Source organism: Giardia intestinalis, chromosome 4 (assembly GCF_000002435.2).
Source record: "Giardia intestinalis strain WB C6 chromosome 4, whole genome shotgun sequence".
Classification (NCBI taxonomy): Eukaryota; Fornicata; order Diplomonadida; family Hexamitidae; genus Giardia; species Giardia duodenalis.
In genome coordinates this window covers 32,071-47,583 of record NC_051859.1, presented here as the reverse complement: position 1 = coordinate 47,583, position 15,513 = coordinate 32,071, and the positions used below count along the sequence as shown (strand labels likewise).

The following is a 15,513-nucleotide window of genomic DNA, read 5'->3' as shown; positions in this document are numbered from 1 at the left end:
TCAATCGTTCAGCTGGCAAAGAACAGCACAACCCTGTCGAATGAAGAAGTTGGGGTCCTCATCAGTTGGAATCACCATTGGCATGATGTGGTTTGTGCTCCGACCCGTAGAGCTCAGTATCCCCGCTCTTTCACTTGTCTTGTAAATTGGTGCGTTATACCCTTTCACTACCTTTGAATCCATGCTAACTGGCGCAAAGTGAACAATCGGAACGCGAGGATATAGGATCCCTGGCTTTGCAGGAAGCAGCTTGCCTCCGTCGAGATCGAAAAACCCGCAGTCTAGATACAAACCATAAATCAGAACCCCTGTTTCCACACAGAGATCAGCGGAAGCCGTGCTCTCCTCATCGTACGTGGTGAGGTAGCGGAAGTCAAAGACCAGACTGTCCACGGAGATCTTGTACTCACGTGCATGCATCTGGAGCACACCAGTTATGAATCCTTGCGGGAAGTATAGGCCAGACATCCAGAACGTTGCTGGTTGTCCGTTTGTGAGCCAACGACGCATGAATGCAACGCGCTGAATTAGGTCATCAAACCACGAGGTCAGTGGCTTGAGGCTTGGATATGCCAGCTTCGTCCAGCTGCTTGGCACGCGGCCTAGCGCTAAAGACTTATACTGTTGCTCTAAATCAACAGATAGTAGGATCAAGCCTTTGATTGCGAGACGGATGCTATCCAGAGACGTCTTCAGGAACCGCAGGAGATTGTTGAAGCGCTCAATCTCCTGCGAAAGAACAACAGAGAGACAGTGCATCATCCCATTCGATGCTGTCACAAAGGTCGATGGACCAGCCTCTTTCTCAATGTCAAGCAAAGAGGGGAGCTTCGACAAAAGAGTTGCAGATATGCTATCGACTATTTGGTCGGTTGTTAGGTCGTTTGAGGGCTCGCCATAGAGCTTGAGGCGCAGGCGTGCAAGGTCTTGCTCAACAATCTGAGGGTCCGGGAGCGCGTCGGTGGTGCTCACAGCCTCAGCAATTTGCTTTGTTTCATCACCTGGCGTGGGCTCCTTGTCCGTTTCCTCAGTTGCAAAAAGCTTCTCATTCTTCGGCAAACAGTCTGCGCTAATATCGAGGATGCGTGCGATAACCTTATTTGATTCGCTTTGCCTGAAGACCACGAGCGAGTTTTCGCTCATGTTGAAGACCTCCGTTCCGTCCAGGATGGGCAGATTCTGGGCGAAGCTCCGGACCATGTCGTAGGAGGTGTATGCATCGAAGTCAATGGTATACTTTTTGTTTGCTGCGATAAAGTCGTACGGTTTGGAGAAGTCGCTGATAACTTTATCATTGATAATGCCTGTTAGGATGCAGCTCAGTGTCCGAAGGTCCCAGGAGTCAGTAACTCTTCCACCATAGTGTATCTTAGAAAAAATGAAGGTGATTGCATCCCAAGGAAGCTTAAATGATACGCCATTCGGAGAAGAAACCTCTCCACGATTATCCATTACCGAGGTAAATCCATGCGCCATAATAAACTCGTTTATGCTGTCAACCATGAAGCTGCGGAGGCTTTGCACGCAGATAGAAAAGTCTGAGTCATTGAACTCATAGCGCACATTGAAGGCCTGGGGTCCAAACTTCCTGCGCTCAAGGAGAATTCCATGGAAAAAGACAATGGCGTAAAAGAGCCTTTTCCACATGGCCTTTGCCTTTGTGTTAACTATCTCAGAAAAGCGTGCCATGGCGTTCTCATCAACCACTAACGGCTCCTCACCCTCTTCCGGTTTGGGAATAATATCGTCATAACGCAGCTCAGAAATGATCTCCTCGGCCTCCCATGCTTCAACAGTGGACGTCCCCACTGCCCGGACGATGTTGTTGCGGAGCCCCGTGGGCGGCTCGGTGGTGATCTTCAGTGAGGTCTGGAGCACAGATGCTGGGAAGTGTTTCACTGGCATTGATGATATAAACAATCTAAATGACGACTTCGGAGGCAAACTCAGGAACGGCAGGGTAGCTGCAGCATCTTTTTTCGCATCAGGAGACATGGTCTCACAGAGGGACAGAGCCTCAACGATCATCTCCAGCTCTGCCATCCATGACCGCGCCAGGTGTCCGTTCTGTAAAAATACCCATCCGCCGGTTGAGGACGCTTTCTCTATCGCATTCCGGGCCACGGGAGCTTGTCCCTGGCCGAGGGATATCAGGTAAAGAGGCTGGTTGTTCTGTTGAGCCAGTGCCTGCAGCTGGGAAAGGGGATCAGCCCCGACCGTAAGAAGGAAGATGATTGGGATCGTCGATGAGCTATCGCAGTATATTTCGGACAACTTTGGTGGCTCTATGTTCGAGTATTTAGGCCCTAGGACCACCTCAATGAACAGTGGAATGGCAAGAATCATAAAGCTCTCAGAGAAGAACTTAATCAAGAGGAGAATAGATATAATCCTAAATCCCTCGTTGGAGATTTGTAATCCGGCCTCCATCATCATCTGTACAATGCGGTTATTTGAATCAAAGAACAAGAGAGCGCGGCAAAGGGCATCTCCGTCAGTTGTGCCTGCAAACTCCCGTTCGATTGCAGCAAAGTTCTGCTCTATGAATGAACAAAGTCGTTCTTGTGTAGGTATCACAGACAAGGCCTTTAGGAAGGTAAGTAGCCGCCCTGCACCAAGGGATGCGATGGGGCCATCGCCAAATAGCGCCTCTCCTTGCTCCTCCAGTCTTTTATACGTATCCTTCATTGCTGGGGATGCACGGGATAATCTGTTTTCGTCAGAAAGAATAATGTCGGCATAAAGGTTGCCACGGCATAAGATGCTCCAGTCGTCAAGCCCAATGTCACCTTGGATCTGAAGAATTCGCGTAGCCAGGAGGAACGCAAAGACAAGCTTATCCTTTTCAAAAACCCCCCTGCTTATGTTAGAGAACATGAAGTATGTCACCTTTTCAAGCAGCACTTCCACTCTCTTAATCATGCTCTCTGGGTCTCCTCTGTAATCTGCAATGGAATTTATGGCAGTGACAAAGAGGCGTATATAGTAGCTCAAGGCGAAGAGGTACATGGGCTCTACCAATGACATGTCCGAAACAATGAAGTATATGAGCGCACCCCTGATGGAAATGGGCCGGTAAATGCTATAGTAACGAGCAATCTCAGCACGCGTCGTTATCGCCTGCTTCTCTTTAGCCTCTATATCTGCCGAGACGGACTTACTCTCCCCTAACACTCTAATCAGATTTTCATTATCTAGAACCGAGCCCTGAAAGTTTGTCAACTCGTGGAGGATCTGGTTGGACAGCTGAGCGAGGTGCCTTCTGTCTCTGGACGACTCGGTCGTCAATTCTATGCGCTTCTTTTCAAGAGATGGGTACTCTGCACTGACGACGGCTTGCAGAAGTTGGTCCTCAAGAGCGTCTGTGCTGATCGTGAAATTAATGATGGTGAGCTTTGCATGCACCTCCGGGCTAAACGACGGATTGGCCAGTTTGGTGACCAAATACAACCTAAAATTGGGATGCCATTCTACCTCGCTATCATTCAGCATAATGATTTGTCTTCCGGCACTTATAATGATTTCTCGCTCAATTACTGGCTTTAGGCTGGGCTCTATGACCTCCCCGACGCCATCCAAGATAACAGGAGTGCCCGACCGCACACAGTTCTCAAAGATACGAAGCAGTCCAGATTGAGTAGGCTTCAAGACCATCAAGTTGTTTGCCTTCTCCATCCCCTTAATCCATGTCAAAGCCTGACTTTGTGGATCTAGAATCAAAGGGAATCTGCGCGTTGTAGTGACCATCACAGCGTTGTCAGTAGAGGTAAGGTCTGACGGGAGTCCCTGGGAGCGCCACGATTCCAAAAGAACGTCGTCTGATGAAACCAAGGGGAAAATGCCGTTCTGGAGAATAGTTTCAAGGGGAGAGCACCTTACATTATAGGCCAGAAGGAGTCCGTGCCAAAACTCGAGGAGCTCTGCACGGTATTTGAGGTTGAAAACTCCAAGATAAGCAATGGCACAGGTGGCCAAGAAGACGTCACCTGGAACCAGTTTCAATTGTTCCTTGAGAGCGGCACTCTGCGAGATCCAGCGCTCACGCTCGTCCGACAACGCACCAGTAAGCTGCTCAGCACGCATCAGTCGCGCCTTCGTAAGCTCCATGGCTTGCTCCAGCCGGATTTTCTCGTTATTCTGCTTTTCGAAGGTTTCTTCCAGGACGGTAAGCTTATCTTCAACCTCCTTGAGCTGAGCTTGCTTGACAGCCAGTGCATCCATTTTCTCCTTCAGATCGGCCTTTGCTGCTTCGAGGCGCTGTCGCTTGGGCTCAACCTCGCGGATGGTATAGGAATATTTCTCAATGGCAATAACCCAGAAGCAGAGCGACTTGGCAGCCAGTGATTGCTTCTCTACCTTTTCTGGAACAAAATCGGACGAGGTGGTATACTTCTTCAAGCTCTTGAGAATGCTGTCCGGAACATTGTCTTTGTCGTATGATATCAGCGACTTCAGAAATCCAGTGTCGCTGAGGACCTTCTTGGCACTATCCCAATCTGGCTTTGCGCCCACTAAGATGCAGATCGCCTCCATAACCATCTTCACCAAGGGCGGCGGCTGCTTGAAAGACTTTATTTCCGTGATATCTGAACTGTTCAGCGAGTCCAGTGCCTTGTTGGCTGCGATTAGTAGAGGCATGGCCGCGTCCAAATCCTTTTGTGCATCCTGAGCGATGATCTCCGTGTCTTGCGCCTGGGCCTTGACGATGGTCTCTTCGGAGATAGCAACCTCTTTCATCTTTGCCACTACGGCCTTCTCGCTCGTGAGCTCCTTGATAAGCTTCTCAGAACTAGCAGCAGCCACCTCGAGCTCCGGTGCAAGCGCCTCTTGTTCTTTCTGTAGCGTCTCAACTTGCGCCTTGGACTCTATGAGCTTTTGCACACCCGTAGTTAGCTGATAATATCGCTTATTAATCCCTGCAATCCTTTGGGCAAGGAGCTCAGAGTATAGGCTAAGCAGCTCGAGATAGCATGCAGGGGGAACGTAGTGCTTCCGCCGCGTGTCTGTATAGTATCTCATCAACATACGCTCGACAGAGTCATGTATTTCAGTAGCGATGGGAGCTAGACGCTTGGTAAGTCTCTTGGCAAGAACCTTTGCTAGCTCGAATTGCTCGTCAAAGTCTCCAGCATCCTTACTCTTGTTGAACTCTGCTCGTTGTTCTTCTAGAGCCATGTCTATTTCGCTTCCCTTGGAGATGTCATAACACTCTGTCATATTGACACGTCGGAGCTCCTGTTGAAGAACGCTATTTGCAACATCCATCAGGGCGGCCTTAGGCCAGTTCTTAAACCAGTCTATGGTGAGATTTGTGACAAGAGAAGGGAAGGTGCGGAGCCTATCGCGGAACTGGTCTCCAGAGGGCGACAAGCAGAGGACGATGTGCAAGTTATCGCGTACCCTATTGATGAAAAAGCGAAACACCGCGTCCTTATTGCCTACGTCGACTGGCACCCCCTCTTTATTGATAATGGACCGTATGTCGGCCATAATCTTGTCCAGCTCATCCTGCTCGAATAAGTTTGGCACAATTCCACTGTTTAGAATGTTGTTGATATCTTCTAGTTGTGACTCCACCACGATCTGGCTATCGTCCAGCATGAACACGATATTTTTGTTCTCAACGCCAGCCTTTTGAAATAAGGTCTTTAGATCGTCCCTGAACTCATTCAGCCCATACCCCTTTCGCAGCTCAATGGTTTCAAGGTCACAATCGCAAATGAACGCGGCCAATCTGGTCAAGGACTTTCTCCCGGAACCCCCAAATCCTACAAGCAACATGGAGCCGCGGGGTGCTGTGATTGACCGTGCAATCCTAGAGACATGCTCAACGGCATCTTTGAAAAGAACAAGATTCATCGCTTGCTTGCTCCCGGCAGTATTATATTCGCTGAGGTAACTTTCTAGAAGCGTCTGCACGGCATTAAAGGATCCACCCTTCTCGTAGACTCGCATGTCGATTGGGGTTCCAGGCTTCATATAGTTGCCCCATATATCCTCGGGTCTGGTGTCAACAACTCCGGGGTCTCCTTCTTGTGGCTTTTTAGCTGACGGAGTGTTCGCCAACCCGGGTGTTGTGCTGAAAATGTCAATGATAGTGTCATATACAGCGTTTCTGTCCTCGTCGGCAATCGTTCTGTCTGCAAACACGCGCAGGCACTCGTGCCTAAATAAGCTGGAGAAGTCCTCTACCGACTTTATCACCCCTGTAGTGGCACGCAGGACGCCTTGAACAACCTTGCTGACGTCGCGCAGATTAAAGGTGTAATGAATTTTCGACGGGGTTGGACGAAGAATCGTCGAAAGCGTTTGATAGATTTGAATAAGCGCACGAATAGCACTTGCACTAATATTGGCAACGTCAACTGGGAACTTGTTTCCTTGGGCCTGGGGGTCGCTAATGTCAACATATGTTAGGTGGCCGTGAAGAATGCTGTTGAATATGCTATGCAGAACCTCGTCGCTGGCGTCTGGAAGAGCAAAATTAATGAAGTGACTGATAGTCCGCATAGATACGACATTACGCCCTCCTCCAGCAGGCGCACAGGCAGCAAGAACAGTCGTGTCGGCTAGGTTCTTGAAGAACCACTCCTTTCTATCATAAAATCCATCTGCGTCGACTATGTCTCGGATGAACTCGACGGCCTGTTGTGACCCAAACAGATCGTACGCAATCATGTTGATATCGTCAACAAAAATACATGCTATCTTTCCAACCACTGGTCCTAGGATAGTCTTTCTCCGCTTCTCAAGACTGCTCTCTATCATCTCCTGTGTTCGGAGAGAGTTGGACGCAGCAGAGAAATTAATAAAAGTGTTCTGCGCCAATCCTCGTTTATCTAGAGTTGCAAGGAGATCGTTGACAAGAACAGACTTGCCGCTCCCTGTATTCCCTGTGACTAGCACTGGCTTTCGCTGCTTAACCAGACTCTCTATAAGGTGACTATACCGCACTGAGTCAAGAGTATTGACGTAAATCTGGAAAAAGGGTAGCTTTGGGTCGTAGCTGAACTTGGGCATGACGTTTCCAAATGGCGCAAAGGTGCAAGCAGTCTGCGGGGAGACTATCTTTGCAGTCAGAAAGGCTGCCGCTTCGTCGTTAGAGGAGAGGATCGCAGAGATGTGCGTAGCCTTTTCGGAAAAGAGATCTGTTGTTAGCTGATAGGTTCCGAGCGGCTTAGACGTATGCTGATCGTCTGCCTGACTTGTGTAGAAGGGCGACATGAAGGTCATGGTTGTGAGCATCTTCTGCTGGTAATCTATAACTGGTTGCCAATCGACGTAGTAATCAAATATGAGCCCGCTGTTAGGGATCGACGGAAGGGAAATACACGGTGGCAAGGAGTAACCCTCAAAGGGGTGGAATTGCTTGGCCTGCTCTGTTTCTTCGGGGAGAGAGCCCGTTGCCTTATATGCAATGTACTGTTCGTTATTCGTCTCAATGAGAGTGCGAATTGCATTGTCGAATTCTTCTCGCTTCTTTGTATTCTGCATTGCCGTGGTTGCAAAGCTCCAGATAAAGGCATACAGAAACGCTGACTTGATGATGTTTTCGCAGGTGACAAACTCGTCGCTCGCTAAGACATATTCATGAATCTTAACAAGCTTCTCTGCGTTTGATAGGGACGACTGGATCATGAGAGAATTGTTGTTAGCTACAAATTGTAGTGTCAAAAACCGCACCATCAGGGTCATGTCAATGAGATCCATGACAGCCTTGTCTTTTGCCTGGGGTATCTCTGTGAGACCGTTTTCTTCAGCGGCCCTATTAAGTTCCTCCTGCTTCTGGATGCGCTCATGTGCAATCATGGACCGATTGTAGACGAGAATGGCCGTGAATATCCGAGTAATGGACTGAATCACTGAAAACTCGTTTGTTGGAATGAACATGTCGCTACAGTTCCTGGAGTAAAACTCCATCCCTACGGGGATGAAAATAGCGAACAGTTTGAAAATCAGCAACATAAAGTGGTCGTAGATGAGCGCCTCCAGAGTCTTGTCACAACCCTGAGGTACTGGAACAGAAGACGCCGAGCCGCTAGCTTCAGATGAATTCCCGTACCCTACTTCACGCAGGCCGGAGATCATCTTAACACGCTTATCAAACTCGCCATTAAGCCAACAGATAACATATGCGTCCCAACGTACTATGCAAGCGGACATGTCTCGGGCATAGGCAAGGCCCTGAGGCTGACTGAAATAGACCATGCCTGCGCGTGAAACCGTAGCTGGAGATGCATTCTTCAGGTTCTCTACCTCAAAAACGATGCTTATATATTCGTTGATCTTTAAACGCTCGGAGTTGGCAAAGCAAATAAGCTTATTATCGTCGAGGAGCGTGTTGAGAGACTCAATCCAAAGGGTGTCCACCGGGCCATCGAAGCAAATCCACTGCTTCTTCTGTTGGATGGGCAGCCCTGTTTGCTCATCCTTGAGACCGGCAGCCGTTTTTGCAAGCATATCCCGGATCAAGACCCCAACAAGCCCGTCCTTCCATTCGCCAGAAACGTCGTTATAGTTTCCATAGAGCTCTGTCATGTCAATGGACTTTGGGTTGAGAACGTTGACCTGCACATGATTGACGATATGGTCTGGGTTTGCCTGAAGGAAGACCTTCCGCTGCTCTGGTGTGAACTCTGTGTCCACCTTGTCTCTCAGTATGCCGAGGGCCTCCTGAAGCACCCGCATGCACACCGTCTTTCCAGACTTGGCTGCCCCTACTTGCATCACACCATGACGCACCTGCATGGTTTCGTGAAGCTGAACAATCTTATTGACCTGAAGAGGAATGTTGTAGTAATTATTTTTCTTTAGTACTTGCTCAATGCAAAGAGCCAATTCACCGTGCTCCACAGAGGGAATCTGGACGCCGGGGAAGAGATCCTGAATGATGCCCATGAAGAGCTCAATATCTGCTGCAGTGAACTTCGGCAAATTAGCGTCACGCATGGCACGGATGAGAACAACATCTTCGGTAAGATGCCCGTACTTGCGCCGCAGCCCGCCAGCCATGACAAGGACCGATTTGATCGCACGCATGCCAAAGTCATAGTGGTCCTGCTGCGATAGCTGCTCCGAGCTGAGCTTGTAGAGCTGCACCATCTTGCGGCTAAGGACCTTGGCCGTTGTAAAGCCCTCCGAGAAGAGAATGATTTCTGCTATAAGTGAATAGTCTGGAACAACCATGGAAACTGCGCGGAACAAAGCCTTGAGATTATCGGGTAATTCCACACGGCCCGCATACCCTGGGTTCATCGTGATAAAGATTCCAACCGTCTTGTTGATAGGCATGTCAACGCCCTCGAAAATAAAACGATCTTGCCCGGCTTTGACTGCATTTTGAATACACATGACCTGCGACGCAACGACTGAAAGCACCTCCAGGTCAATTCGATTAAACTCATCGAAGCAGATCCAGGCACCAACTTGGGAGAGACCGGCGAAGAAGCGGCCCATGATACGATAGTCCAGAGACTCTGAACAATTGAAGACGATGCAAGGCATTGCAAGCGCTTTCGCCAAGTCCTTGGTGGTCTCTGTCTTCCCAGTTCCAGCGGGCCCCTGCGGAGCTCCACCAAGATAAAAGCGATGCGCAATCATCAGAGTTAAATAACAAAGATCTGTGAGCGGGGTAATAACCAGGCGAGGAGATGCACCAAGATACTCGCAGTTGTAGAGAAAGTGTGCTGCCGATTGATGGATGTGCACCTGGTTATCAGACGTGTTCCAATAGTAGCGTAAGAGCTTTTGGAATTCAAACGAGGTGATAGACGTGACCTTCTCATGCAGGAGGTCATACAGAGTATCCCTAGAGTGGACGTCAATAGTGGCCAGCGCAGTGACAATACATCGCTGGAGCTTCGTCAGAGAGGTGTCTTGGATCAGTTTAATCAGGTCTAGAAGCATTTTTTCAAAGTTCTGAATGTAGATTGCTAGGGGAGACGTCTTCTCTGTTGACTTCTTTGAGTGGTGCACATCTGTGTCTTGAACCACGCTCCGAGCCATGCTTTCTGCTTCGTCAACTGTGCAGTCTGTGCCATTCGCGCGCTTACCACCGTATCCAGCATAGGAGCTTCCTTCTAGAGCAAGATGAATTCCCTCACACCAATAAATCTGACTGACGCAAATGATGCATTGTGCTGGATGGGAAAGAATCCACGCGTTACGCTTCTCCACAGAGTAATCGAGGACCGCTACCTGACAGTGTCGATTAATCGTCTGCTTCATGCGTTGCTCCAGGTTTCCAAGCCAGGCCGTAATGGAGCCTCGTGCCTTGATTGGCACATTAAGCACAACACGCTCACCTTCTTCCGAAAGCATGGCAACAATGTCTAAGCCACCGGATTGACCGACTGAGAATTCAAGTGATTGTATGGAGTCGAAGATCTTGCGAATGTGCGCTTGGATTGCATATGGATTCTTTGATTGAGAAAGTATGTCAAGCAGCTCTTCGTCTGATAGAAAGTAAAGACGGGCAAAAGACATCCGCTTGTTCTGCAGGTACTCGTCAAGAGATTTCTGTATGGATTCTAGAACCTGCTCATATCGCTTAAGCATCGCCTCCAACGGAGGTGTGTTGCCGGTTGGAACAACGGCTGCAGTACCAATTATGTTGAACTGAGGCACCTCCACCGCCTTTGGATAATCCTGCGTCTTTGATAGAAGCTTCTTCCAGAAGCCATCCAAATCCATAAACATCTTCGTCTCATTGGGCAGCTGGCGCTGAATGTCTCCAGATCCGAAGATATTGAGGAGATATAGGTAGCCCTTCTGGACCCTACACCAAACATCAATCGTACTAGATAGATTGGTAAGCTGTGTATAGAGTTTCTGCACCTCCTCCTGGATTGGCTTGACATATCTACTGGACACTATCCCGGACAGAACAAGAATGGAGTCGTCAAGTTTTGCAATGAGGTCAACAACGTCCGTGATCACAAAGATATCGAGCGAGTCCTTGTAATTGTTGGTAGAAATGTCAATGTTGGCCCATTCTGATTCGAGCTTTCGGAAGCTGACTTCAAGACTTGCTTCGTTGGCTGCAGTGTTAGAGACCGAGGAAAGCTCATCCTTGAAGTTGAGGGCATCGTTTTGTATCAGCCAAGCAATGGTGATCTTCGGCGTGTCCTCTGAAACTTTAATAGTGGTAGTAACTGGGAGTAGTTCTTCGGGTGCCGCTCGCTCCCGCTCCTTCTCAGTAAGAAACTTGCGTCTGACAATCTTGATGGGATTCCGTGCATCGTCTCCAAACTTCGGTATTTCCACCCCAAGGGCCTGGCCTACGCTTGCCCAGTGGCGAGGCTTAAGCGTCTGGTTATCCAGGCTTTGGACAACGGGTATGAGTTGCCGGAAGTCATTGACACGGAGCTTGAGCACCAGAGCAATATCCACTTGTGGAAGCTGTCTTTCGCACTGAAAGGCGATCTTTCCGCTCTCGGCCACAAACTTTGTCATATAGTCGACGTCCAACTGTCCAAAGAAGAATGACTTTGCAAACACAACCATGTTTTCAAGCCACGCAAAGCATGTCCCCCACAGCGAATCGTAGAGCTTCACCGTCTGGCTTGTGCTCTCCAGGTCGGTGAACACAGTGACATCCGTGCCCAGAGACGTCTGGTATCTCTGATTAACACGGATAGCAGACTCTATCGCTGACAGCTTTTCGCGAAGCGCGAGCGTTTGATTGTAGCAATCCTTAATCTGAGTGGAGGTGAGCACAAGCTTCTTCTTAGCAGAAAGAATCGCTAACTCCCCAGGCAAGTTCATAGAGAGATTAAAGGCACCATGAGCTGTTGGCTCTCTGCTGAGTGTCCTGGAGGTGTCGGAAGTCTCTGCTTCCACTGGACCCGAGACAGCGCTATGCCCTGTCTCACTCATTTGAGAGGCCTCTGCTGCAGCAATTGTGGCTCCAGCGGTGCCATCATTCGCAACTGTTTGGCTTTCTATGAAGCTATCGTACTCTGTAGATTCTGCCGCTTCTTGCAAGATATATTCTAGAGTCAGAGCGTTGAGCTTATCAGCCAAAGTAATAACCGTTTGCATCTGGCCCGTGCCACCCTCGTATTGTTGCTCGTCTCCATCCTTCTTCTCGCTAGAAGACTCTTCGGACTGTATCGCATCGTCATCCTTTTGAGGGCCACTAGAACGCGAGGGCTCGCTGACTTCCTCGTTTGGCTGTTCCACAGGCTTCTCTGTACTGTTTGCCTCCTGACCTGAAACTAAAGTGTCAGGATTGGGGGACGTGCCCAACAACCTGGTATCTTGCTCAAATGCATGAATATAGTTAGATACTACCTCTGTTACTTCTTCGAGAGTACAAAGCTCGATGCTCTTGTTGAGAAGTGGATCCGTGGTCTTGTGAGTCAGCAGAGCCAGGTCCTGCTTGATCTTTTGAGCACGCTCGTGGAGGTTCATGATCCAGCTGTTGAGCTGCTGATCAACGAGCTGTTCAGATGACAGGATCGTATTACGAAGTTGCTCGAAGTACTGCGCGAAAATGTTCTGAAGATGGAGGAACTCATTCGGGAACACAAACCCGTGATTATTGGTCAGTCTATGAACTAATTGGAAGATATTATCAGAGAAAAGCCGAATGGTATCCACTATTTCTTCCGTTATCAAGCTCAAGCATTCTTTAAATATTATGAATTCGTCGACAGATTGAGTCTGACGTACGAGAAAGGCCTGTATCTGCATCATGTTTAGGATAAGTATGGATAGCCTGCGATGACAAGCCAGCGGAATCAAGGTCTGGAGAAACGTCAAAACCCGCTGGGGAGCAGGAACGAAGGCGTCCTTCAGCTCTGTCAGATCAAACGCAAAGGCGCCCAAGTTAATCCGTGTCGGCATAGCGTATGTGAGGAGCCGATACTCTTCCAACTGGGTTACAAGCTCAACAATGCGGTCAATGGGGTACAGATGCTCCAGCAAAACGGCCCGTGTCAGGCCTTGATAGCTAGTCAGTGGAATGTCCCTTCTACCTGAAACAGAGAGGTCGGGCAGTTGAAGAACCGCGGCCCTTACATCAAATCTGTATACTGGGTCGTCAGGCTTTTCCTTCTTTTGGGAATCGAAGTCAACCTCAGCCTCCAGAGCGTCAAGAGGCGAAAGAACTGCAGCTACCTGAGGAGCATCTTGACCGAGGAGCTCCTTGCCGTAATCAAAAATCTTCATCAGGATGTCTGGGATGCTTACATTCATTAGGTCCTCAACACCTGGAGGAAGAACAAGAAGAGACTTCTCAAGCGCCTCGATGTCAAGGGAAATCACGTCATTGAATGAGTCAAAATAGCTCTGGAGGTTGACCATCCAGTTGACTGCTGCGTCATACGTGCTCCTGACTGTAGTTGAGATGTCAGAGATGACAACGTGGAAGGCCGGGTTTGTGGAGAAGAGCAGGGAGATGTCAGGAGCCTGGATTTCAGACATCCCCACGTCCCCACTGGCATCTCCGCCGGTGGCATTTGCCAGGACGCCACCAGAGCTGAATGGGCTAGTGACATCTGAGAAGTCTTCGTGGGTGACAAGACGGCGCACAGCAGTCTCTACAGAGAGAATGTTCTCAATCATTGTCTCGATTGCTCTATAGAAATCTTCGAATGATGGGGTGACCGAAATGTCCGCCACTGAGCCCGGTCTGATGGCATCCCCTGGTGTAGAGGGGTCACTGAGGTTCATTAGATTACGGTATCCTCCTCGATACCCATAAGCATTTAGCGCCGTGGTTCCTGCAGCAGGAGGCATCGTGGATAGCATGCACACGACACGCCCAAGAAATACGACGTACGATCCATCACCAACAAGCTTAGGCATGGCCTCCTCTTCGGTGATATCCATACCCTTGACGTTGGTGAGCGAATCTCCACCAGGACCATCGAAGCCGGCCATCTCATCCTCTTCTACTGGATTAAAGTTTATCACGCCTATGCGCTCCAGATTGCGCAAGACCTCCATCGATGGAACAACCTGCTCATATGTTGGGAAGACTATCTTGCTAGCTTCGCGAAGACGAGTAAAGAACGTGTTCAGAGTTAGATAGGCCAGGTCATAGAGACTGTCCATAATCATAAAGTCTGCCAAACGTAGAAAGCTCACCATTCGCTTGCAAAGATTGAGGCGAGTCGCCCTCTCTGTGTACGTGATTTTCCCCTCCTTGTGGGCCTGAGCAGCATTGGACTCAATTGCTGTCATTGTCGCGGCCTTTTTGATAGTACCCCTGTAGTTGTCAAACTCCTCAAAGTCTAGCTTACGAACAGCTGAGGTATCATCAGCGCTATTCTCACTGGCATTAGTATCGCTTCCGATGGCAGCCAGAATCACTCCAGAGATGGACTTACGGATGCCCAATGCAACGTGTGTAACAATCTCGTCGAGATTAACAGCCATATCTCTGCAGCGGGTGATGCACATCCTCTCAAACTCTTCTAAGGAAAAGGGGAAGTTATGTGTCTGAGTATTGGCTAAGGACCCGAGCACGTGGCGCGCAGGTCTCGAACTAGAGCCTGCTCCCCCCGGAGAAACGGGCCGGGGAGATGCTCCGTCACCGGAGCCTGCCTGCTCATTATGTTCATCATTATAGGTACCCTCATCATCAGAGTATCTGGCCATTCCATCGTCATGCTGAGCTATTTTAAGCCGCTTCTTGAGGGCCTCCAACTCCTCATCGGTGAGAATTAGAACGAAAGACTTAATGTTGATGCAGTTATCATAAACCCCATAGAGAGCCTGCCGAAGAAGTGGATTGAGGTAGAAGAGATTTGCGTCTAAGCTCCCGTAGGCGCGGGTCCGCCTGTTTTTAAGAACGGCCTTCTTGAGCAATCGCAGTGGCTTCCACAATCTAAAGTTAGCAAAGATTGGGATTTTACGGAGAGTTTGTAGCATTACCAAATCATGCAACCATTCATTGAGATCCGAAAATTGCGACATTCCGTTAACGAAGTGTGTAACACCCTTTGCAGATATCGTATAGTAGTCCGACTTTGAGATCCACTCGTAGGGACAAACCAAAATGTCCCACTCGTGGAAATCTGCATCAGAACTGAGTGCATAGCCTGGTGGAAACTGGATTTGTGTAAAGCGAGACATGTAGAAGAAGCTACCAGGAGGCGCCTCTGCGAGAATCTTCGCTGACTCGGAGGGGTGGACTATATCTGTCACCATCGGTCGTGTCATGGTCTTCTTTTGTATAATTGATGCCCCTGGCTTCATGGCCTTCTCAATAGCAGTAGTCAGGGTAGGAATTGTGCTAAGCTGGGAGTAATGGTCTGCTCCGGGCTGGCTCATGTTTGTAAACTGCCAGCCCTTCTGAGTGCGCACACGGCGCGGAAGATTTGTGTTCGGGGGCGGGGGGATAGCGACACTGCCGACAGAGTTTGGATTCGCTTCGGTAGAAACATTCGTTTCGTAGAGTGCCTGTTTATTGAGCGCTGTTGCGTAAAGACGGGCTCGAAGCATCTCTGCAGAATCCTGCTGTCGCTGGTCGGGTGCTGACATAGCAGCTTTTTGTGTTTGCGT

General features: G+C 49.2%; 1 protein-coding gene across 1 annotated transcript; it reads right to left on the bottom strand.

The window, feature by feature from the left end:
• GL50803_00101138 (Dynein heavy chain) lies at positions 1-15,492 on the bottom strand (the record flags this gene model as incomplete). Its single annotated transcript, XM_001707277.1, has 1 exon — positions 1-15,492. One exon carries the CDS (start codon positions 15,490-15,492, stop codon positions 1-3), a length of 15,492 nt encoding a protein of 5,163 aa, XP_001707329.1.
• Between the last annotated feature and the right edge of the window lie 21 nt (positions 15,493-15,513).